This window comes from Haliotis rubra, unplaced genomic scaffold (assembly GCF_003918875.1).
Source record: "Haliotis rubra isolate DU_JTF1 unplaced genomic scaffold, ASM391887v1 Scf427, whole genome shotgun sequence".
In the NCBI taxonomy this organism is placed as follows: domain Eukaryota; kingdom Metazoa; phylum Mollusca; class Gastropoda; order Lepetellida; family Haliotidae; genus Haliotis; species Haliotis rubra.
The window spans coordinates 563,397-587,056 of record NW_025767110.1 but is presented as its reverse complement, the minus strand read 5'-3'; the positions used below and the strand labels follow the sequence as shown (position 1 = coordinate 587,056).

The 23,660-nt window shown below is 40.0% G+C and overlaps 1 protein-coding gene across 2 annotated transcripts in view; it reads right to left on the bottom strand.

Annotated features, from left to right (window-relative positions):
• LOC124288849 (TBC1 domain family member 15-like) overlaps positions 1-23,660 on the bottom strand; it is a 32,991-nt gene that overhangs the window by 7,291 nt on the left and 2,040 nt on the right. For both annotated transcript variants that reach the window (XM_046725409.1, XM_046725408.1), the window contains exons 2-9: positions 20,511-20,609; positions 19,369-19,501; positions 18,273-18,486; positions 17,718-17,829; positions 10,584-10,778; positions 10,116-10,244; positions 9,833-9,936; positions 108-202 (exon numbers count right to left, since the gene is read on the bottom strand). In XM_046725409.1, the coding sequence (XP_046581365.1) occupies positions 108-202; positions 9,833-9,936; positions 10,116-10,244; positions 10,584-10,778; positions 17,718-17,829; positions 18,273-18,486; positions 19,369-19,501; positions 20,511-20,609 (1,081 nt within the window). The remainder of the gene's footprint in view (positions 1-107; positions 203-9,832; positions 9,937-10,115; positions 10,245-10,583; positions 10,779-17,717; positions 17,830-18,272; positions 18,487-19,368; positions 19,502-20,510; positions 20,610-23,660) is intronic.

The following is a 23,660-nucleotide window of genomic DNA, read 5'->3' as shown; positions in this document are numbered from 1 at the left end:
GCTCAGTCATCAACACACTTCAAAACAACTAAGAAACGCTACTTCCACAACCCAACCTGGTTTTGTAACCAGGATACTGTTAAGATTAGGCCAAGTGGAATGCTCACCAATAAGACCTTTTCTTTCCCTCAGCAAGGCAAACCTGCGCTCCTGCTCTGAGCTGATGGTTTTCCACTGCAGCTTCATACGGAAATAGTCGTCTCTGTAACACCAAGCTTGAAAGCTGAGGACTTGCTATCTCTGTACTGTGCATGTCGCATATAGATTATTTACAGATCCACATTTCAACACTGTTGTGAGAGAATTAAAACATCCCCAGTTACAACATTAGTATACTTATCATGACACAATTTAGAGCAATTTCCTTCGTTACTTGATCCTTAACACAGGACCCAAATGTGTCTCTAGCCTTGAGTGGTGCTATCCACAAGGTTACAGAGCAGAGTTGGTGAAACCACATTATCAATGGTTAGTTATGAAGGACCTGACTGACTCTAAATACAGACTGGAAGTATGCTGTTTGGTTTCATATCTAAGTAAAAGCATGGCGCTGGGAAAGAGATAAACTGCTTTGTCAGTTACTTAATTCTGTTACGTTATACTGTCATTTTGTTTTCACAGAGTGTCCCTGATGTTGAAGAAACTGATATGTGGGACAGGAAAGGTAGGCCATTTCATTGTCCTTGGTTGTAGATCAAAAGCAGCTTCTACTTACAATACCACCAACTTAACTGTCAGCATCAAAGTCAAAACAGAAATGTGGGCCCACTTATTTTTAGCTCTACAGAGACTATTGTGAGTGGGCCCACATTTTGAAAATTGAGTAAAACTATAAATTCTTAGCATTTAAAAGATCTGTTGACTGTAGTAATGCAAAGAATGAAGAGCAAGCTTACCAAAAATACTGTAGGCATTAAAGTTGACAGGAATGTCAGTCCGTTTTTAAAAACATTTTCTTCAGAGTACTGAGTAAACATACATCCAAAATTACAAATGAAAATCCTTCAATCCTTCAATTACAAATGAAAGTCATCAATATCCCTCGCAATGGCAAAATATTCTTCATGAATGTGTCTACTAGTTATGATTAAGTCAAATGTCAAATCTATGTGCCAAGTTTGATGAAGAAATATTGAATGGTTTTAAAGTTCTGCTCCAGAAAAGACAAATGTGCATGTGCATGGACGCAGAAAAAATGATCTCACTGTTACAGTAAATCCTACAAGGCTGGCCTGTACAACTGGATGACGGTATGCCTATATAATCTGCCTGTCAGTAAACACAAATACCTTGGAACTGGGATACGAAACACTTTGTATTTGTATGGCAAGTCTATTTTGAATAACCTGAATTGGTATAACAGAAAATTGGTAGGCAAATAAGTGCTAATGAAAAGCAAATCTACATAAAAACAGCATTATTTGTTCAAACAATTCTTAGATACAAAAACTATGTGTCCTTGGAAAGATTGAAAGATGTGATAAAGAGAGGCCACACTGACAAAGTTCCAAGATGTTGATGCAGCACTCTTGGGAAAGTTCAAATTCCACAAAAGAAACCTAATCAGCAAAAAAAAGTGCTAGTGAAAAGCAAATCTACATGAAAACAGCAGGATATGCCTTAAACATGGAAATTAAAAGTCTGTACAAATCATTATATTTAAATATACAGTCTATTTTTGAACACACACACCTATCGTAACTGTGACTTTACAATCTCAATAATGCATATAGCATTCTCACACAACGCAAGAAACTTTGAACGACTGAAACATATCTAGTCTTAAGAACCAACAAGAAGACAAAGTTAACTCATCAATGTCCCCCGCAATGGCAAAATACTCTTCATGAATATGTCTATGAGTTATGATTATGTCAAATGTTTTGGCGTGTATATAGCAAAGTGGAAGGAGAGTATTGAAAGGTTTTAAAGTTCTGCTCCAGAAATGAGCACTACCACCAAATTAAGTTGAAGTCAAACTTATTGCCATGGAAACACAAAGAAATATTTTATTCAGAAATCCAAAACTACCAAAAGGCACCAGTTCACCACTAGATCTACCTATGTACGAAATGTGGTAAAGAAACAGTGAATGTTGTTTTTTTTGTTCTGCTCCGTAAAAGAGCACTACCACCAATTTCATTTGAAGTCAAACTTGTTGCCATGGAAAACACAAAAATATTTTATTCAGAATTCCAAAACTACCAAAAGGCACCAGTACACTACAAGACTTATCTATGTGTCAAGTTTGGTTAAAAAACAGTGAACGGTTTTAAAGTTCTGCTCCAGAAAAGAGCACTACCACCAATTTCAATTGAAGCCAAACTTGTTGCCATGGAAACGAAAAAAATATTTTATTCAGAAATCCAAAACTACCAAAAGGCACCAAAACAACACCAGATCTATCTATGTGCCAAGTTTGGTGAAGAAATATTGAACGTTTTTTAAGTTCTTCCTAGGAAAAGACAAATGTGAAAGGAACCACAGAGTCCATTTTAACACCCCCTGGAAAACGTGTTGCGGGGGATAACTATTTCTCTGTTGTCTGAACAACCTGTAACTCATCATAGAGTCATCATATAATGGCCTTTGTGTGTTCTCATGATCTTGTAGTCTCTGTTCCAGATGAATGGCATTTGCAGGAGAAGCCATTTGAGAAAGCCTCAATGCCTCTAAGTGCATAAGTTGTAGGTGTTTAAGTCGCAGAGATGCAAACACACAACAGTTCGAGGGGTTAGTGCCAGAACACCTTAAGTAAATAATTCTGTCAAATTTAGGTAAGGGTATTAATGCACTCACATACTGACATGTTACTCATAAAAAAAAGCCCATAGCAATCAGGGGCTTAATTAGGTGGTTATGCATTAGAGTACAAACAACTTATCAATTATCTCTCCTTTTGGTATAGACCAGGTTATGTTATGTTAATATACACCGTTCAGTCCTGCTCAACTGCTGTAGCCACGCTTGATATTCTCATGCCATAAACCCTTAACTGGCAGCAGTCGCCTCTGGCAGACTGTGTGGTGTCCATCAAGAATTTCCCTTACCGGTTAAAACAACTGATATGCTGAAGGAATGTTCTGGCTCTTTAGACTTACAGCTGATAAGGACCTCTCTCCGGGATCAGATGGTCTTAATTTCTGTTATTCTGTTGTAGCCATATATAAGCGTGCCTCTCCCAGCTGTTTACAGGGTTTGTTTCACACTAGCCAAGGTTAGTTTATTTTGAACCTTGGGAGAGGAGCTATTTTCTAAAGTGTGCGTTTATATTAGGAACATTTACAGTACGAAAATCCCACTAAGACATTACAGGTAAGTCATATCTGTAAATAGAAAATAAGTACTTGTTAAATATAACACACATGAGTGTGGTAATATACTTGTATTTCACTTACGAGATTTGTTGTCTGTATAGTTGTTTGCCAGCACTAATTAAAATTGAAACTGAATTGCTTTGATTATTGAGTGTTAGTGTTATCAAATTCAGTGTGTGATATTAGCCAGTCCCTTAGTTTAGTACTCTGGTTTTAGGTCTATGCAAGATGTCTGAATTATGGTCCGGACGCAGATGAAGATGAATTATTACAATCTGACTTTGCCACAGCCACAAGTTGGTCACTTGCCACTAATATGTCAGTCAATTCTGATTATATTCAACATGAACCAAACCCATGTGGGGAGTGGCTGGATACCCCAGCACAATCTGATAAACCATCGGATATGCCAATACAGTATGACGCGAAATGATGAAGAGGATGAGTCAGTGGATATACCAACACCAGATCATACCACTGAGGATAACCAAACCCAGTTTGTATCAATACAGCGTTATGTGCCTCTTGATTTACAAAGAAAGATGGATACTACGCCCAGATGTTTACCACAACAGTGTGCAATACCAGTACAGAGTGATAAGCCTGCAGACATACCAGTACAGAGTGATGCGCCTGCAGACATACCAGTACAGAGTGATGCGTCTGCAGACATACTTGTACAAAGTAATGCGCCTGCAGACATACTTGTACAGAGTAATGATACTGCAGACACAATAGTAAAGAGTGATGCACATATAGACATACAAGTGCAGTCTGATGCGCCTATAGACATACAAGTGCAGTCTGATGCGCCTATAGACATACCAGCACAGAATGATGCACCTATAGACATACAAGTACAGTCTGATGCGCCTATAGACATACCAGAACAGAATGATGCACCTATAGACATACAAGTACAGGGTGATGCACCTATAGACATACCAGCACAGAATGATGCACCTATAGACATACAAGTACAGTCTGATGCGCCTATAGACATACCAGAACAGAATGATGCACCTATAGACATACAAGTGCAGTCTGATGCGCCTATAGACATACCAGAACAGAATGATGCACCTATAGACATACAAGTACAGGGTGATGCACCTATAGACATACCAGAACAGAGTGATGCCCCTATATACATACAAGTGCAGTCTGGTGCCTATAGACATACCAGAACAGAATGATGCACCTATAGACATACAAGTACAGGGTGATGCACCTATAGACATACCAGAACAGAGTGATGCCCCTATAGACATACAAGTACAGTCTGATTCGCCTATAGGCGTACCAGAACAGACTGATGTAGCCTATAGACATACAAGTACAGTCTGATGCGCCTATAGGCGCACCAGAACAGAGTGATGCGCCTATAGACATACAAGTACAGGGTGATGCACCTATAGATATACCAGAACAGAGTGATTAAGCCTATAGACATACCAGAACAGAGTGATGCTCTATAGACATACCAGTACAGACTTATGCCTATAGACATGCCAGAACAGAGTGATGCCTATATATATATACCAGAACAGACTGATGCTTCTATCGACATACCTGAACAGACAGATGCACCTATAGACATACCAGTACAGTCTCATGCGCCTATAGACATACCAGCACAGAGTTATAATGCCTGTAGACATACCAGTACATACTGATGCGCCTATAGACATACCAACACAGAGTGATGCGCCTACAGACTTATTAGTACAGTGTTATGGGCGGAGGAACATCATCTCTGAGGGATAGTGACAGTGACTTTGACAGTTCTGATAATGAACTATTGTCAACACTAAGGAGTAGGAAAGGACTGGTCCCTGACAACGACCCAGCATTATCGTCAGGTGAAGAATATGATCCAGATAAAACCGCACTCGATTCATCAGACTCAGAGTTTTACTCCATGTATACACCATGCTCACTTGTCAGTGAACTTTTCTACATGAGGAAATTGAACTGTTACAATTTTACAGTGTACGATTTAGCCACAAAAGGAGGCACATGCTTTGTATGGTCGGAAGTGGATGCCAAGAGGGGATCATGTGAAGTTGCATCATGCCTGCAAATTCAGCTGAAGGCTTTGCCACCAACCGTCAAGCATGTAGTTCTGTATTCAGATACCTGTTCAGGACAGAACAGAAACCAGTATGTCGCAGCCTCCCTATTACATGCTGTGACCACTATTGAACACATCAGTACAATTGACCACAAATTTCTAGAGCCAGGCCACACACAGATGGAGTGCGATGCAATTCATTCCACCATTGAATTTGCCAAAAAGAAGACTAGCATCTATGTACCAAGCCAGTGGGACACTGTTATAAGAATGGCCAGAAGAAAGGACCCTTATATTGTCATCCCAATACAGTTCACCGATGTGATGGACTTTAAGAAATATGCCCATGGTAGACTGAAAAACACCAAAATTGATACAGATGGTGGTCGTGTGAACTGGTTGTCAATGTGCTGGATGCGCTACATTAAAGACAACCCAGAAAGCAACTTCTTCAAGACTGAGCACAGCAATGAGCCATTCAGAGAACGGAAAGTGTCTACAGGCAGCCACCGGGGAAGACCTCAGAGTATCTGTGGACCTCTGACCGAAGGTACTCGAGGGAAAACAAGCAATTTCCTCAGCCAAGACAAAGATCTCATGTCACTCTGTCGGTCGGGTATTATACCCAGAGAGTATCACAACTATTACAAAGAACTCCTGACAGATGCTGACAAAGTAGAATGCCTCCCCTTCCTGGCCTTGGAGCAGGATACAGACACCGATACAGACTAAAGCTACGACACTGAAACAACAGACGTTGCTTTGTGCTATTACATGGTGTAAGTTATAATATGATTGTGGACATGGGTGAGGATAGTGTAATAATCATAGTGTCATAGTCTGGTTTTATATATTTCTTAGTCACTTTCATTCAAATGGCATGCCATGTTTCCAAGAACATGTTATGTTGTATTATTTCCTGACTCCTCATTTACTGTAAAGTGTTCTGCTATATATTTCCTCATTTTGCAAATTTAACTTGCACACATATTTCACACAAAGCACTTTTTTCCACCAGGCCACATAGTTATGTAAACCTTTTCCTATAAGTTATTTAACAAGTTTAAAGGTCACATGCAACCAAAAAATCAAACATAATTAAAACACAATTATCACTTATTAAGTGACATATAATATACATTGCTGGTTATGAAAAACATATAAACAAAATTATAAAGCGTACAATCGCAAATCAAAAGTGCAATATTGTGTACCGGTTTACTTCCCAAGAAAGCGAAGCAGCGGGATACCGAACCCAGTCTGGCGGGTGGGTGTGCACTCAAGTGTCACGGCTTGTTCATTTCGCATTATGCCCTCACGGCTTATTGTGTGTGTTTATGTAGAGATGTTGGGTTTTGTAAATACATGCTCATTTTTGTGTATAACATTTTACAATCAACAGACATCATAACATGTCAAGTGTTCAACTATCACACCTGCCTGTCTGTGTAATTACATAATATGACAGAGACCGAACTCGGGCAATAAATCAATGCATTTTGTTTATGGTGTATAGCCTGATTGGTGTTAAGTTCAAATTGCATGTGGTCAGTGATAGCAGCTGTGTATTAAATATTGCCATTAGCAGACAGGCAGGCAGACACACATAGGTGTCAATAAAACAAGACATTGAGTTTTGTCTGTGACAACGACATATCTATATCACAGTTAGAAATTCTGTCAAGCTAAATAAGTATCGAACTGAGAAAGTGACTCGGTAAGAAGAGCGTGTGGTGAAATTATATAAACAGTTAATTTACTGTCATAACATATAAAAGCTCGCGCCTGTGAGATATCAACAAAACATTAGAAAAATAGCTCACACCAAAGCCTTCACCGGTATTCACGGACAACCCGCTTCCAAGCTCGCTGTGAACCTATTTCACTCTTGCGTGCTATGAGCGGCAGCCCAGCTGTTGAAACCCATTTTCCCCAGAAAAGTCGGGGAAAATTAGTGAAACATTTGAACTCCGATTTCGTAGCGTTTTTTTTTCATGGCGTTATTTTTCAACTTTATAAGTTGAATTTGCATTTTGACGATTTGTTTGGTAAGTCCATACCCGAAGGTATCAGAATCTGCAAAGTTGTGTTTTACGTTGCATGTGACCTTTAAAGAGTATGAAATAGTGTTAAGAGGTGGATATCAATATTAATTCTCAATTCAAAAAATGACATTTACATTTTGAGACGTCATCAAATCATTAACGAAAGGAAATACGACTCATTATTATATCTAACATGTCACATATCTAACATGACATATCTATGTCATCAAATACCTAATGTGATTATTCAGTGTTCTATCTAATCTGTGTGATGTAATCTTGATTCACTTATAACAGACTTAATTTTTAGTATCAAAAGTCTTTAGCCTTCATCTATGTCATAGTCTAGTGTCATAGTTCTATTAAGTTTTATCATCCAAAACTGTGTTCCACAGGAGACATTGCTTGTGTGAGATCAGACGATATCTCCTAGGACATATCGTTTTGAGAGTAAATTTTGCACAATGCCCTGACAATGATATGACGTCATGAACTTGATGACGTCACATTGCTATGACATCGCTTCACTGCGAGTTCAATGGCAGTACTGTGTTCAGAGATGTACATTTTTCATTGAAAATTAATGAAGAGTGATTTTGGATGATAAATAGAATCTCACCCTCGTGTCTTCTGATATCAAATATATAAACACTCGTTGATCAAAGTAAAATATCGGCAAGCCTCGGACATTTGTTACTTTATCAACTCGTGGTGATATATTTGATATCAAAAGACACTCGGGTAAGATACTTTATATACCAAGCGGCTTAAATTATTACTCAGATCGTTACATTTATCCCTAATTTGACTTAATATGCAATGAGCTTATCTGTGGTTGCGTATTATGTGTATGTTTGTGACTGTGCTTGATTTTCTTCTATTCAGTAATTTGAAACTATACTGTTTATGAATTTCTGTTTACATGTAATATAATATTGAAATAGTTAAAAATACTGAAACACTTACAATGTCTTATAGTAATTGGTTTTATTCTTCAATAAAGAAGTACACGGTAATGATGCATTGTGGAACTATGTTGAAAGTATTGAGGCGTTGTTGTCATCTAACAGAAAAGTCTAAAGAAAGTCTTGAAGGTGGTTTAAGCAATTACTGATGTCTTCAGTGATAACAACATGTGAAGATAAAATCTCACAAGCACAATTTAAGGCGAGCTATAAGTAAAATGCATTCAATAACGGAAAGGCAGTTACTGCTGGTTAATGGTTCCAGCCACCAGCTGAGAATGTGGGATACTGCCTAAACAGCTTTACCGCAGGATATGGTTACAGGGCTTAAAGGAAACAGTGGTTGGCTGTGATGATATGGGTGATCTTGAGATCAGGGGTCATTGCTTTTAGTTGGCTTCGCATTGATACAATTGTTGGGGCAAAGATAATGCTCCCGAGTTAGTGGAAACTGCGACACAGGAAATCGTGAGCCGCAAACTATGCCACAATCCCCTGTTTAAAGATAACCGAGTTCTTGACTCGGGGACAGACATATTCTCAACATATTCTTAACTGCCATACACTGTGTTTCTAATTTAACTGGTTCTCGCTCTCATGTTTACAGAGCCCCGAGTGTTTTACATTTACGCCAGAACAAGCTAGAGTTTATTTTCGTCATACCTATTTAATTAGGCTGATTATATTTATGGTTGTATAGTAACATGAATGCACCAGCATACTCTGTCACCTTGTCACAAAACAGTAAACAATAGTTGATTATTATTTTTTTATAACTGTCCAAACATTTGAGTGCTGTTTCTCGAAATGTGCCTGTGTGGTTATAAGTGGTTCTGGCTCTAACCCCTCGAGTTGTCAAGGTAGTATATGTCCAGCCATATGATGTCATTCCTCAGTGCATGCACAAGTGTGCAAGTCATCAGATGTTGGGAGTTGTAATAAACGCCAAATCATAAAAGGCACTATGGTTGTTAAAGAAATATATCCTCAGCCTTAATGCATTGTCCTCCAGCTGAAGGTGATTCACAGAGGATGATGGCTCCAGAAAGTACATAAAAAAATATGAGGCGTTATTGTACATGGTGAATATTATCCTCAAAAGTATCAAAACTGCATCTTATGTCAAAGGATACAGAGTGTAAGTCACAACCATGTGCTGCCATCTGCAAAGAAGGTGAAGTGTGGCCTCATGGGGAGGTAACTCTAGTCAACAACCTGGTCAAAAGCACTCGCAGGGAAGAGGCTCCCTTTGGGTTGTGTGTTATTAGTTTTCAAGAGTGATGGAAATTGCTCTATGTTGTATCAAGATGAGAATAATTACTCATTATGGTTAGTAAGAGTCAATGGTAATATCATGTTTTCAATAGTGTGTGTAGTAGGTTTGGGGTACCTGGCATGAATCCAGAGTAGTGATAACCATAGTATACTTACACTCTCCGTTTGAGCTCATCTTGTCTCTGTTTGAAGGTTGCATCCCATCGATAGAAGCCCAGAAGGAACTTCCACACCTCTCCACGAAGAACTGGGTCGATTCCCTAGCATCATACAAACAACTGTAATAGAGGTTTCCCAAGTTCCAAGGACTGTAGGAGGACATGAACGTTTCCTATTTATTCATAATCAGTACCTTAGAAAAATACAATTTGAACAAAAGAGCATAAATTTTAAACTGATTCTTGGAAAAGTGCACATATTATTGGACTAAAACTCTTACCCCTCTGAAAATGATGTCCTTGACATGTTCTGGATCCTTGATGCGTCCCTCATCATCCATCTGAGCTGTCCACTGCTGCTGGTTCAAAGGGTCACCTCGTTTCACCTCGGGCCGTTTTGGCAGCTTGGTCTGAGATATATCAACACTTATCACTAATGGCTTCATAGTAACTGGGGCTGGTGAGGTAGCCTAGTGGTTAAAGCGCTGGCTTGTCACGCCGAAGACCCGGGTTTCGATTCCCCACATGGGTACAAATGTGAAGCCCATTTCTGGTGTCTCCCACTGTAATATTGCTTGAGTATTGCTAAAAGCGGCGTAAAACCATACTCACTCATAGTAACTGTTCTTAAATAACTGAGATGAAGCTGAATCTCACTTTACCATACTGTCTATCTCTGACCATAAATATTTCAGTTCCCAGTAGAGTTACATTATATTTTAGATTGTGGAGTAAGCAATAACCCTGACCTTTGTCACAACTTCAAATCCTGGCTCATCCTGGTGACTGATCTCCATTCCTGGAATGTCCTCCTGGAGCAGTTCTGCAACCTCCTCGCGTGGCCGTGTGATTGGGTTTTCCTGCTGCATCAGGGTGTCACGCAGGAAGTTGGTGACTTTCGAGAACCCCCCCATTGTTGTGGTGTATGGGTCTTTGATGAACTTCTGCCAACAGATAACTCTACAAGTCAGCACTAGCACAGAACAAAATCAAAACACTTCCAACTAACTCTCGAAACCGAAATGATGACTTTTCCATCAAAAATCATATATTGAAAATTTTAACTATAAATTGTATATTTATATCCTTATCTTATCTCAGGCTTGCACCTCTCTCTCTTGCTTCGACATTGAGTGGAACAACTGTAAACTTTTCCCCTGGCCTCTCTTGTCCCAAGTGTATATCCTGCTGCTCCCGCTATGGACTACTACTTACCACGATTCATACAAGGCATGCAGCATGCTCCCGAGCAACCCACGTGACCACTGGTCACACATCATTCTCATTCTTGGCGCTGTCATGGTAATCTGAGTAGTGGGGAGGTTGGGCAGGTGTCCATCGCATGAGATAAGATAAGCATATAAATATACAATTTATAGTTAAAATTTTCAAATTGTTAAACTTATCTTATCTCATGGCTTGCACTTATTCCATGGTTGGACGGCAGGTTGCAGATTACCCTAAATCTCACCAGAAAGGACAGCTCAGCTGTATAATCCCGAACAATCGTAGATAGCGATGCACAAGGGAGGCCTGTTATGCATGCACACAACTCCTATACTTGTGATGGGTTCTCCTGTACAGCTTGGCTTACTAAGCACGACTCCTCCCTGAGAGATTGGTGCTCCTGAGCGATGTGGTGTTTAGCCACAACCTTCATTAAGACGAAAGGACGTAGCTTAGCCAGTAGGCCTCACGTTGCCAATATTTCCAATGTACCTCCGTAATTACAGTTTTTCAACTGATAATTGGAACAGGCCCTGCTTTGAGACAACCCCACAGACACCATCACGTAGAGGGTGAAAGCGAAGATGAATCGGAAACTCACAAGTTTTAACTTTCAGTTCCAAAGCAACATCAAATTGACCCCCGCACCTTTAGATAAGCTTAGTCAAAGGATGAGTCCGGCAAGTTAGGAGTCAGAATGAAACGAAATCCACTGGGATTCGGGAAGGACTCACTTCACTTACGAAATTGCTCCATAGAGTAGAGATCAGTAAGCGAGAATGTCGTACACCTCTGCATCACGACACACACTTTACTATTAAAACCACTATGCCAAACTTGGTGGCGGTGTCTAGATGCCTTAGTATCAAACTAAGTGAAGTAATTCTAAAAAACCCATAATCAATGTGAACAAAAGAGAAACATAAAGTTCAGACTTAATTCAATAAATACAGAAAGCAGTAGCTGCTGAGCCGAAAAGAGCTGCTGAGCCAGGACGAGTGGTCCAAACTGGTGTAACCCTTGGACGTCTGTCACCGTGAGGTCTCGCAGATAATGAGATGAGAAGACACTGCCAGAGCACAAGAAACAACCCTCAATGACAGATGTCAGTGAGCAATCGCTATGCAACGCCATTCTCGAGGCTAAAGCACGAGTCTCATGAGGGTTGAATACGGCTGGAGGAGGTAAACCGGCAAAGTCTACGCTTGTAGTATGGTAGAATGCATCCAGAACGACAATGTAGTCCTAGACACCTAAGCTGTAGAGGTGGTCGATAGGTGTATGTCGCCGGTCCTGAGAAGCGGTAAGGAATATACGTAGTGCCCTAACCAGTCAAAGTGACAAAGTGACCCAGGAAGAGACTTTCATGTTTCTTTCACTCAAACCTTGATGTCAGTTCTGAAATTTGAGCCGCGGTAGCTAACGCTACCATGAAGAAAGTCTTGAAAGTGATGTGCTCAAAATCCTTGTCTTCTAGAGGCTCATAGTCTCCAGAAACTAGGTGATAAAGCACTACCGAAAGATCCCAGGCCGTAGGACAAAATTTCCTGGTCGGTGAGCTTGTATGAGCGTAGTAAATGCAGCTTTCTGGAACCGTGGATACCTTGGTACCCATAGTGGTAGCCAGAACAGAATTAATGGCGGCTAAATAATGAGGTACCCTTGAGTTTCTTCGTAGCATGCAAGTGTTGTAGAAACTCGGCAACGACCTGAGCAGAGGCGAAAGTAGGATACTGAATTCCTCTAGCCTTGCAAGAAACCTAAAATCTCTTCCATTTGTTGTCATATAATGAACGAGTAGACGTCCTATGAGAAGAAGTAATATCTGTAGCTAAACTACGAGAGTAGCCCTTACGAGAGATTTTCAATCTGTACGTGAAGAGATAGGGTCCGAGGGGACCTGTGATGAAGATCTGAGTGAGGGTGAAGAAGTAGATCGTCTCGATCAGGAACTGGTACCGGGTTTGGTTCTGCCAGACTTCTGAGGTCGATGAACCAAGTTCTTGCTGGCCAAAAAGGTGCTACCAAAAGTAGAAGTATCTACTTGGTGGTGCCCAACTTTGTACTACTTTGGGAAGTAGAGCTGGAGGGGGGGAACGCATACGCATTTAGTCCCTCCCATGAGATTGCCTGTGCGTCGAGGTCCCATGCTTGAGGGTCCGAAATCGGAGACACGAATCCTGGGAAACTGTTGTAACGGATGAAGTTGAAGCTGGCCTCTGTAAGTCAGGGCTTGCGCTGACGTTAGAGACCTAATAGCTCCTGCCATAGTCGAAGAGTCCTTGCCTAAGACAGTGCTCATGGGACACAACGCTGGATTTTGCCCATCTGTCTTGGGGCACAAAAAAGGATTCCCTGACAGGTGTTGAACACCACCCAGATAAATTGAAGCTTTTGAGTCGGTATTAACTCCGACATGTGGAATTCAACAGCCACCCTTACTGGTGAAGCAGCTTAGTCATTGATATTGACTAGAATTTGAACAGTTGGAAGACAAGTTACTCATTGAGTTTGTTGTAAATACATCTAATACTAGTTGGAACAAATGAGTAGCAAACCCTGTTTGTTTTAAAAGCCAGCATACGCAGCCTGCGTCCAGAGGGTAATGAGGAATATTCCGAAAAAATTATGTGAGTAGGATCACTTAAAATTTTGTTTGCCTTTTTGGAAATTTGCTGCTCATAACAACAGCTGATACTCTCGATAGGAAGCCCAATAAAATTTAGACGCAGTGCTTACGATTTTTGAGAGTTTGCTTTTATTCTTGACAGACAGGTTGGCAAACTTGCTGGCGAACTGTAGATGTTGTAGTAGAACGGCTGAATCCTGGTGAGACTGGATGCAGTCGTCTATGTAACTCACAAAAACTATTCCCTGACGATGCAGGAAACTTGTTATCAGCTTGGTAATACGGGTAAAAAGCAACGAGGCCGTGGAAATTCCAAATGGCAGGACCTGCCACTTGTAATGGCTCCCACCGGTACTTCCGCTGCTCTGGATGTATCGGAACGTGAAGGTAGGCGTCCTGAAGATCAAGGCTGATGAGGAAGTCTCCCTTCTTCATGATGAAGTGTAGAAGGTTGATCGACACCATCCTGAAGTGAGGAGGTGGACTAATGCGTTGGGGTTGTTGGCCTGAAGTTGACTTCTGTAAGTGAAAGCTTGAGCTGTGGTGAGGAGGCCTAACAACTATTGGCTCCTGGGATAAGAATGTTCAAATAGTCCAGCTACCATGACAGTACTAACGGAGTGCTGAATGTAGTAGGTTTGGCACATGGAGATTGTAAGACAATCAACAGAAACGTTCACATTGTAAACGGAGTGATGGAATTTGTACAAACGGCAATCTCAGGTCTTGTTTCACAAAGCTCTTGCAAGCCTAAGATCTGGTAACTTTCTCGTAGCATTCGTACCCCCTATGTTACAGTATAGGAGGTATGAATGCTACAAGAAAAGTTATGAGATCTTAGGCTTACGAGAGCTTTGTGAAACGGGGCCCTGAAGCATTTGGTTCGTCAGATGGAGTGAATCCCGACACAATCCCTCTTACCAGGAATGGCACTGTTCATCGTTACTGGCGATTAGAGGCTGGAATTGATATCCGACTCGTGGGACCAAGACGAGTCTGTTAGAGCACTTCATAGCCACTCTAATCAACAAAAGTCTCTGGTAAACAAACAGTAGTCTGCCATTTGCAAATGTTACCCATGATGCAACGGTGACAAAAATCCGGACAACACAGTCTTTGGTTAACCGGGCAAGTGACAACCCATAAAATCCGGGCTAAGGGATGCTAGATACATGACAAGACATCACTGGAAGGGTGAACAGGATGACGAACCAAGCCATGATTGCACCCAGCGATACACCAGAACACTGTTAGTAGTCTGTAGTAACAGGACTCAGTGAAGCATCGTAAAATACTCCTGGATAGCAAGATAATCTAGTAATGCACAAATGGGTGGTTGTAGAGCTAATAACTGCACCGAAGGGTAGATTCGTTGGACCGAATCATTCATCAACGTGAAGATCAAATGGTAGATTAAATCTGGAATGAGATGGATGGAGTATTGGAGATCTGGGATAGTCAGAATGTCAAGGGCCTGGCATAATCTAGATGACAGCACTACTAACATCAAATGTGAATCGATTCGGCATCTGAATCGGTTTGATTACTAGGTCCGGATCAGCTGTGGTGAATCGATTCGGCTGTGTAAATCGATTTGACATGGTAAATCAATTGGGTGATAAGATCTATCTCGAACAGGTGAAATGGTTTGGTCGTGTCAATCGATTCAGCGTTTCGCACGGGATTGGTGTTGTGAATCGGTTTGGTGATCAATCGATTCATTGTGGCAACGTATAGGATACGAAGTCGGCGAGTGCAGACCAACTGATAGTTGGGGGGAAAAAACAGTCAATACAACAGGGTCAATACGCTCCACAGAACCGGGCGGGTGAGGGGAGTGAGAGCGAGAATGATACCCAAAACGGCTAAATGACAAGGTCTTATAAGGATCCAAACGGTTAGGCAAAGTAGAGAGTTGATACGAAAACAGTACAAATTGATGAACCGGTTCGGTGTAGTATTCCCGTAGTGGTTCGAACCGCAAAAGCATCCGATAAACCAGTTCGGAGATGTGGTTCAGTAAAGATGGATGAACTATTTCGAAGTAACTCTGTTCAAGCCGTAGAACCTGTAGGTGTGGTGAATTAGATCAACCAGACGAACTAGAACAGCAATGATAAACAGATGAATTGGTTCGAGGAGATACAGGTCCGTAGGGTGAACCAATCTGGCCTAACAAACTAGTTCGGTGATGTGATTCGGATGGAAGAAATGGGCAATTGGGGGCTGAAGAATCAGTTCGGCGATGTTGCGGCGAACCAGTTTGACCTGCCAAAACGGTTCGGCGATGATACTCGGATGAGTTTGGCAAATAGGATGATCTGACGAACCAGTTCGCTGGCGTTGTTCAGTTCGGTTGTCCCATCACTACAACCCAAAAGGCCCCAGGGGAAGGGGACAAGTGAGTACCCAACAATTTCCTCAAATCGTCCTAGAGGTAAGAATTGGACGAGGCGGCCATAAAATCCTCCCCCTCCGAGTGAGGGGATTTCGATGGCCTTGGAGTCAAAGTAGTACACTGTAAACGAGGTTTCTTAACAGAAGAAGGACTCAATTCTGAAGAGGTATATCTAGCACGGCCTGCCTCATCGTCAGCCTCATACAAACCAACACAGTCGACGCAAGAACTGTGAGTGTCAAAATTGGAAAAAGTCTTTAACATTGTGCGCAAAACTTGCGCTAGCGTTTATCTTCAGGTTTCCCCATAATGGAAAATTCAATGAAGGGAACTGAGTGTTCACAATTACGTCCACCCAGGGATGCGACAAGAAAGAGAATGATGTGAGAGCAGTGGTCACGTGGGTTGCTGGGGAGCGTGCTGCATGTGTCGTATGAATCGTGGTAAGTAGTCCATAGCGAGAGCAGAAGGATATACACGGGTGATGGGACAAAGGCCAAATGAAAAGTTTACAGTCGTTCCACTCCGTGTCGAAGCAAGAAAACTGAATATCCAGGGACTAATTGTTGTATTGGTTCATGAATGATGACTAACTTGTTGAAATCTGGAAGAGATGCTAATCTATCGAATAATCAGGCTAAGTACTACATTCCTTATCAACAGGTGAAGATATGAGTTAGAATTTAACTTCAGCAACCCATGCTTGTCAAAAGAGGCAGGTAGTCAGACTCACTAACCATGATGTCTATCACTGCATTGTGTGGCCCAGATTGATCATTTACAGACAGCTGTTACATAGCTGGCTTACTGCTGGGTTAAACAACAAAGATTCCTATTCACACAAAAGCCTATGGCTATAAAAGCATGATCATATCTTTGGAAACCAACCTGTGATGGTCCTGGTTAGAATATTGATCTTCAGTAGCCCATGCTTGTCGTAAGAGGCAACTAACGGGATCGGGTGGTCAGGCTTGCTGACTTGGTTGACACATGTCATCGGTTCCCAATTGCGCAGATTGATGCTCATGCTGTTGATCACTAGATTGTCTGGTCCAGACTCGATTAATTACAGACCACCGCCATATATCTGGCCCCGATTTCTCGAAACAAACTTAAGTCTGAGTTTTGACTTAAGTTAGAGTTTTTACTCAAATGTGAGCAAATGCATTTCCTAGAATAAACTGAAATTGATATTAAACTCAAACATAGCAGACAATTTGAGTTTGGTGGATAGATTACTTAAGTTGTTTGGGCTTTTTTTTATGTTAAAAATGCAGTTGAGTTAAAAATTCAGCTGTTTCAAATTGTCAAACCCAAAAACTTAAGTTTGTTTCGAGAAATTGGGGCCTGGACTATTGCTCAATGCAGCGTAAAACTAAACTCACTCACTCACTTTGGAAACCAAATCATTCATAATCCTTTGAGTTAACTCATACCCAGATAGCAATGTCTGTTGGGCCAATGTTGGACCAACATTGGCCATCATTGAGCCTACGTTGGCCAATGTTGGCCCAACGAACATTGCTATCAGGGTATAAGATGTTTACTTTAAATCAAATATGACAGACATCACATTGTAACCATGGTGACATGGATGATCACAAATCATCTTCTAGTGTGTTTACTGACCGAGACAAGGTCCCCTTGAGAGTCAGAAAACAGATGCAGCTCATCAAAGGATTTAGACAGCATCTCCGGATCATGTTCCTGTATTATGAAAAGTCGGGTATCGTTGGGAGATCTGTAAGTACACCACATTGAAACATCAGTGACAAAAAGGTGAATAATCCACAACAGGTAATTTACTGTAAACTCAAACAAAGAAGACATAGCAACATCCACATGCAATTTTGATATGCACATTTTGAACAGTGTTTCAACTATACAAGCGCATATCAGCCTCATCTGGGAGGAAAGCCCTGAGCGATGCAGTTCCTGGACTCTGTTTACCAAGGCAAACATCGAGACAAATCTGGAAGTCAAACCCCACAATTTCTGGAATGCCCTGCTCTGCAAAATCAAATTCAATTTGCCAAAAATGATCGTGCCACCCATGATGTTATTATGGATCTCTTAAGTTACGAAATGATGCTCTTTTCAATACTTATTTTGAGGTTCTTTCAGAATGTTCAGTATCATGTCAGTCTGGGTTTTTGACCCACTTGAATCTGCTCGCTGACTCACCTTCGAATATGTACAAACTGCTCCAGATCCCGGAGTAATGCCTTGCTGCCTCCATTGTGGAAGTGCAGCGCAGGGTACGTTGTGCCATCCTTCAGGATAAAAATGATGTAGGCCCACCCATGATTCGGAGCACTACGTTTGAAGCTCTTCAGGTCCAACACATCAAAACTAATGTTGTATTTCCGACGGGCATCCATCTTGGCATTCATCGAGACTACATGGAATCAGAAGGAATCAGTATAAGGCTATGAACTTTTGGTTACATGATAACATAACAAACTTAACATGAAGCCACAAGTAGCACATCCTGCCATGACTGAAGGAAGCACCGTGACAATGATAGATGTCTTAAGAGGACTAAGTCACTCTAGATGACCAAGTAAGTCATGGGTGGGCATTTTGTGTAGTCTGCTTCATGACTGCACAGAGGTACAGATAAGCTGCGTATCTGCGTAAATTACGCAAATATTTATGTGAAAACTCAATTCCTATTTAGTCTATTGCGTACAAGTACGCTTGAGTTTTGGTAAATACTCAATAAATGTGAACTTACATGCGGACACACAAACATGTCAAATCTTAGCTTACGTACTGGTGGATAGATAATATAACTGAGGCATTCTGAGACGTTCTATTTCAGGACATGAACTTGACAACTTGCAGTCTTTCTTATCGTTTCTCATATTACAGATCAAATATAAATAACGAACACTAACATTTAAACATTTTTATACTTTTAAAATTAATGGAAAACAGCAAAATACCCAATTGAGTTTGAGTGGGGTGAGTACAATTTATTTGGTTACTGAAAGGAAAATTAGGATACCCAATCGAGATGAACACAAGAGAGTACATAACTCAATGACCCAAACAGTTATCTGTAGCTCTGGCTGCAGAAATCTGTACAATTTCCCTTCACATTACTATCTAATACAACTGAGCCTGTCTGCTATGCACTTTAGCCTGTTGAGAGATGAGACACCATTAATGTCAGTTAGGACATAGTACATTACGTCTACAGACAATTTGTCCATTTTCTGAACACACCTCTAACAATTCAAGACTTTTTCATATAGATATGTGTGATAGGACACACCTGAATCTGCCTCTCGGTCATTCTTGTAACTGACACTACTGACAGTGCCCCCAATGACTGCCCAGTCCTGGTCTGACTGACCATCCACGGCCATTAGATCCTCTGCCCGCCACTCAATGTATGTACCATCAGGCTGAAACATACCAACACAGACAGTAAGCCACTCCACTGTCAGCTTGATCAACGGTGACACATTAGTGACTGCTGTATGATGTAGACATGGTATGTTTATACAATCATTCTGGACCAGTATACCAAGGACAATCCAGTATTTAATGACAGTAAATAAAACAAACAACAAAAACATGTATCTTCTGCATCCTGCAACATTCAACTGATATGAGTTTACATCATCTCTCGGTCTCTGACAAAACATGCTGTAAGGAACATGTACATTATACCAATAGGTATGCTTTTCCATTCATGTCTACTAAGATCAAAAACTTTGTGAGTCTGTTTTGAAAGTTGCCTGTCCTGAATAATACATACACTAGCTTGTCTCACACACACGAACACACCATTATACATTAACATACTGGTAAATTACCATGTCAGTATGATTAAATGTTCTGGCAATAGTCATGCAATGTCTACTTCACTTTTTACTGAGTACAGACAATTGCAGTGCCTTGTCTGTGTGATGCTAAAGCATAGTGAAAAGGCTTCACTGACTTCTTCTGAGACATTTTGTCAAAAGTGATCCTTATTCAACATTTCTCATGATTATTCAAGACATCAATTTCAAGTCACAACGGCAGATTTATTCATCAGCATCTTCATGGTTACCAATACTTTAACACCTGTGAAGATCCGGGTTAGAATTGGTCTTCAGTGGTTAACACATGTCATTCAAATTGCATAGATCAATGCTCATGATGTTGATCACTGGATTGTCTGGTCCAGACTTGATTATTTACAGACCGCTGCCATATAGCTTGAATATTGCTGAATGTGGCGATAAACATAATAAACAACCAACCAACCAACCAACCAACCAACCAGCCAACCAGCCAAACCAACCAAACCAACCAATACTTTCATGCTATATTTCTTACTTCGGTTCCAACAAGTTATATGTAGTGTGTATCAAGATATGGGACATGCTGTGTAATAATTCTTGATTTAAATGTCAACTGCCATACCTTTTTGATGAGGAAAACTCTCCCTTGGATGTGAGCATCTTTATCCTTCGCATCTTGGACATTTACGTGAATGAATACACTTTCCTTCTCATAAAGGACCTGTTGAAAAGTGAGGAAAAAAAGAAATACAGTACCAATGAAGACTGATGTAGGAAGCACTATCTTGACACATGCCTTTTATCATTGTGATACTTAAGTAACATATCTTTAAGCAAGGCTACTGTTTTACACCAGATCTCAGCAGGACAACATGTTTTCGTGACAATTTAGATGTGAATGTGCTAAATGATGTCCCAAGCTGAATTTGATGCAGTATTTAATATCATGTGTTGGTACTACCAGCGTTTATTTCCACACTGAAAGCAACTCCACAATTTGAACAGACAGTTATTTTTAGATGTGTGTCATTAAAACTGGAGTCAATTGAAACAATACTATTGAATGTAAGTCCAGAGAACAGAGAGACAACACTGGCTGGTTGAGGACAGTCAACAAGGGACTGTTTCATGTATTGTTTGTTTTCACATCAGCAGCAAGCTCCTGAACTATCAAACTCATCAGAAACTAAAATAAAAAAACAAGATTCCACACAATAAGCCACAAATTCAAATGTGAATAGTGTTTTCCCTGGCTTTTGCCATATTTAACGGTACTCAAAGCATGTTATAAATGAGGTTATACAGTATTTGTTTTTAATGAACCAACATTTTATCAAACCACACAGTAATATTGTTAATAGAGAAAACTAACAAAAACAACCTGGCTCTACATTCATTGTGTTCAGTTCTTATCAACTTACAGTCTACAATTAACCACTGGTAACAGAACTAGGTAATCCCCTAGTCAATGCATGGATCACTAGCCACAACCACTTCAAAGTTGAAAATGTAGTGATTGCATTATTCAGGCTTTTAATTTACCAATTTCCTATTCGGATTGGTACTCATATTTAGATGTTAAATGATTATTGCAACTATTTTTATTACTGGAATACCAAACAAGCATGATAAATATTCATATTAGTAAGCTGATGGTATACACTTTCAGTTTCATGTTGTTCCTAACTTGTTAGAATGTTTGCCACTTCTACACACATTGCAAGAAGTTGAAATGGATTTATCTAAACATGTTAAAGGACCTGAAAAGGTCAGAAACTGACCAATTCAATATTCTTATCAGCTATCAATATGACCAGCATACCTTGACATGTTATGCAGACTTGTCTGATATCATTTATAATGTAACTTGTTACCCTCATCAAGATAATCAGCTGAAGATATAGCACAGAGCAATAAACTGGATTGTCTGTATATAAGTTGGATAACACGACCACGACACCCATGTTATATCTAGACTGTCACACTATCATGATCAGCCACCAGTCAGAAGCCAGGTGTAGTTTGTTTGTTCTCTTTGTTGTAACCAAACCACAAACAATGTTAAAGGGGAGAAATTTGAGTATATATACACACATGACATCTCTCATTTTGTGGAAAATATTCCCATGAGAATTGAGATACAGCTTGTTGCTGTAAGGCTGCCAGTGTAAACATGATCTTCAGCATAATAAATGAAACTGGGTATCCATCCTTAGATGTACAGAATAGGGACATAACTATGTAGAAAACAGGAACATTTAAAAACCCTGAGGTTCATAAAGTTTGGCCCTTTCCCTATAAAGGTATATACACCAAAGAACTAGTGATTATGGAATTCTTAATGCATATGAATAAACATGGAAAACAAACAGTGATGATATTGGGATTTCATTGTGAAAAGGGAACCAGTTTGGTGATAATGGCACCTTGCTATATGAAAATGGCACCTCAACCTACAAAAGGTGTTACCATGACTTTTCTGTCTAAAAAGTCGCATTTCTGAAGTACACAATACAACATATGAGAATCAGTACAACTTGTTACAAGAGAGTAAGGACATAAAGGGGTGAACAAATGGTGACATGATCCTTTGCAAAAGTAGCCAAAACAAACCTAAAACGATGCCAAACAATTTGTACTACACAGGTGGCTTTTAATTTTCACTCATGCTTAAGTGTTTGAAAGGCATTTAGAAGTTGGACGAATATGAATACATGACACGTTTTATCATTGTTTATGGATAACAACTTCTTTTTATTCTTTATGCAATGTTTCAGAGCTAATTCTTGCTGCTTCTCATCAGGTGCCAGATTCACCAGATGAAGGAGCAAGAATTAGCTTAGAAACGTCGTATAAAGAATAAAAGGAAGTTGTTATCCATAAAACATGTTATGTATTGACTCATGCTTAACTTGGGAGTAGCCAGGCAGGTTCAGTGATTAGCTGTGAACATGCAATTACAGGTCATGTTTAGATCGTAACATTGATCAATGTAATGTTAATGTCTGAGGAAAAGTATACCAGGGATTTACAGGATGCGAATTCCTGCGTCCTATACTCCTAAAAAAAAAATGGATGTAACAAAATTTGTTAGCAAGTCCACAGGGACTCATAAAAAGTCCAAATTCTTTTTTGTAAAAATTCCAATCAAGTGACAATAAGTTATCACTGAGTTTGCAACTAGCTGGGTTATGGTATTATTTGCAATTTAATTTCTGTAACAATGTGATGATCATGATACACAATACAGTACTGGTAACAGTATTAATAATAATATTTAAGTGTCTGGGACCCCCAATTTGTTGTCCAGGACCCCTGAGTATAAGTCCCAGGGACCCTCAAATACAGGACTGTAAATCCCTGGTATACAGATTGTAAAGCATGACTGGTTTATTCTTTTGGTAAGATAATCACTAAAGATTCAACATTTGGTAAGTATGTCTTCATGTTATTGCTATATATGTTGTTTTAAAAGTGTAGTTTTCATTAAAGGATAAAAATCAAGAATGTACATGCAACAGAGTAACTTATTGAAGCATCAGTGTTTATTTCCATAATTCATTTCTCCCAAAGAAAGATAAAGAACACATGTATATAGCATGTATAGTAACTCGGTTCTGTTTTCAACGATAAGTCTTGCACACACACTTACATAATAGACGAAATATACCTAAAATCCCACAGATGTATTTCAAATGATAAAAAAATATGGTTTTAATGCTTACATTATGTTAGATCGGAGAATGAACAGGGACTGTTCAATGTGAAAATA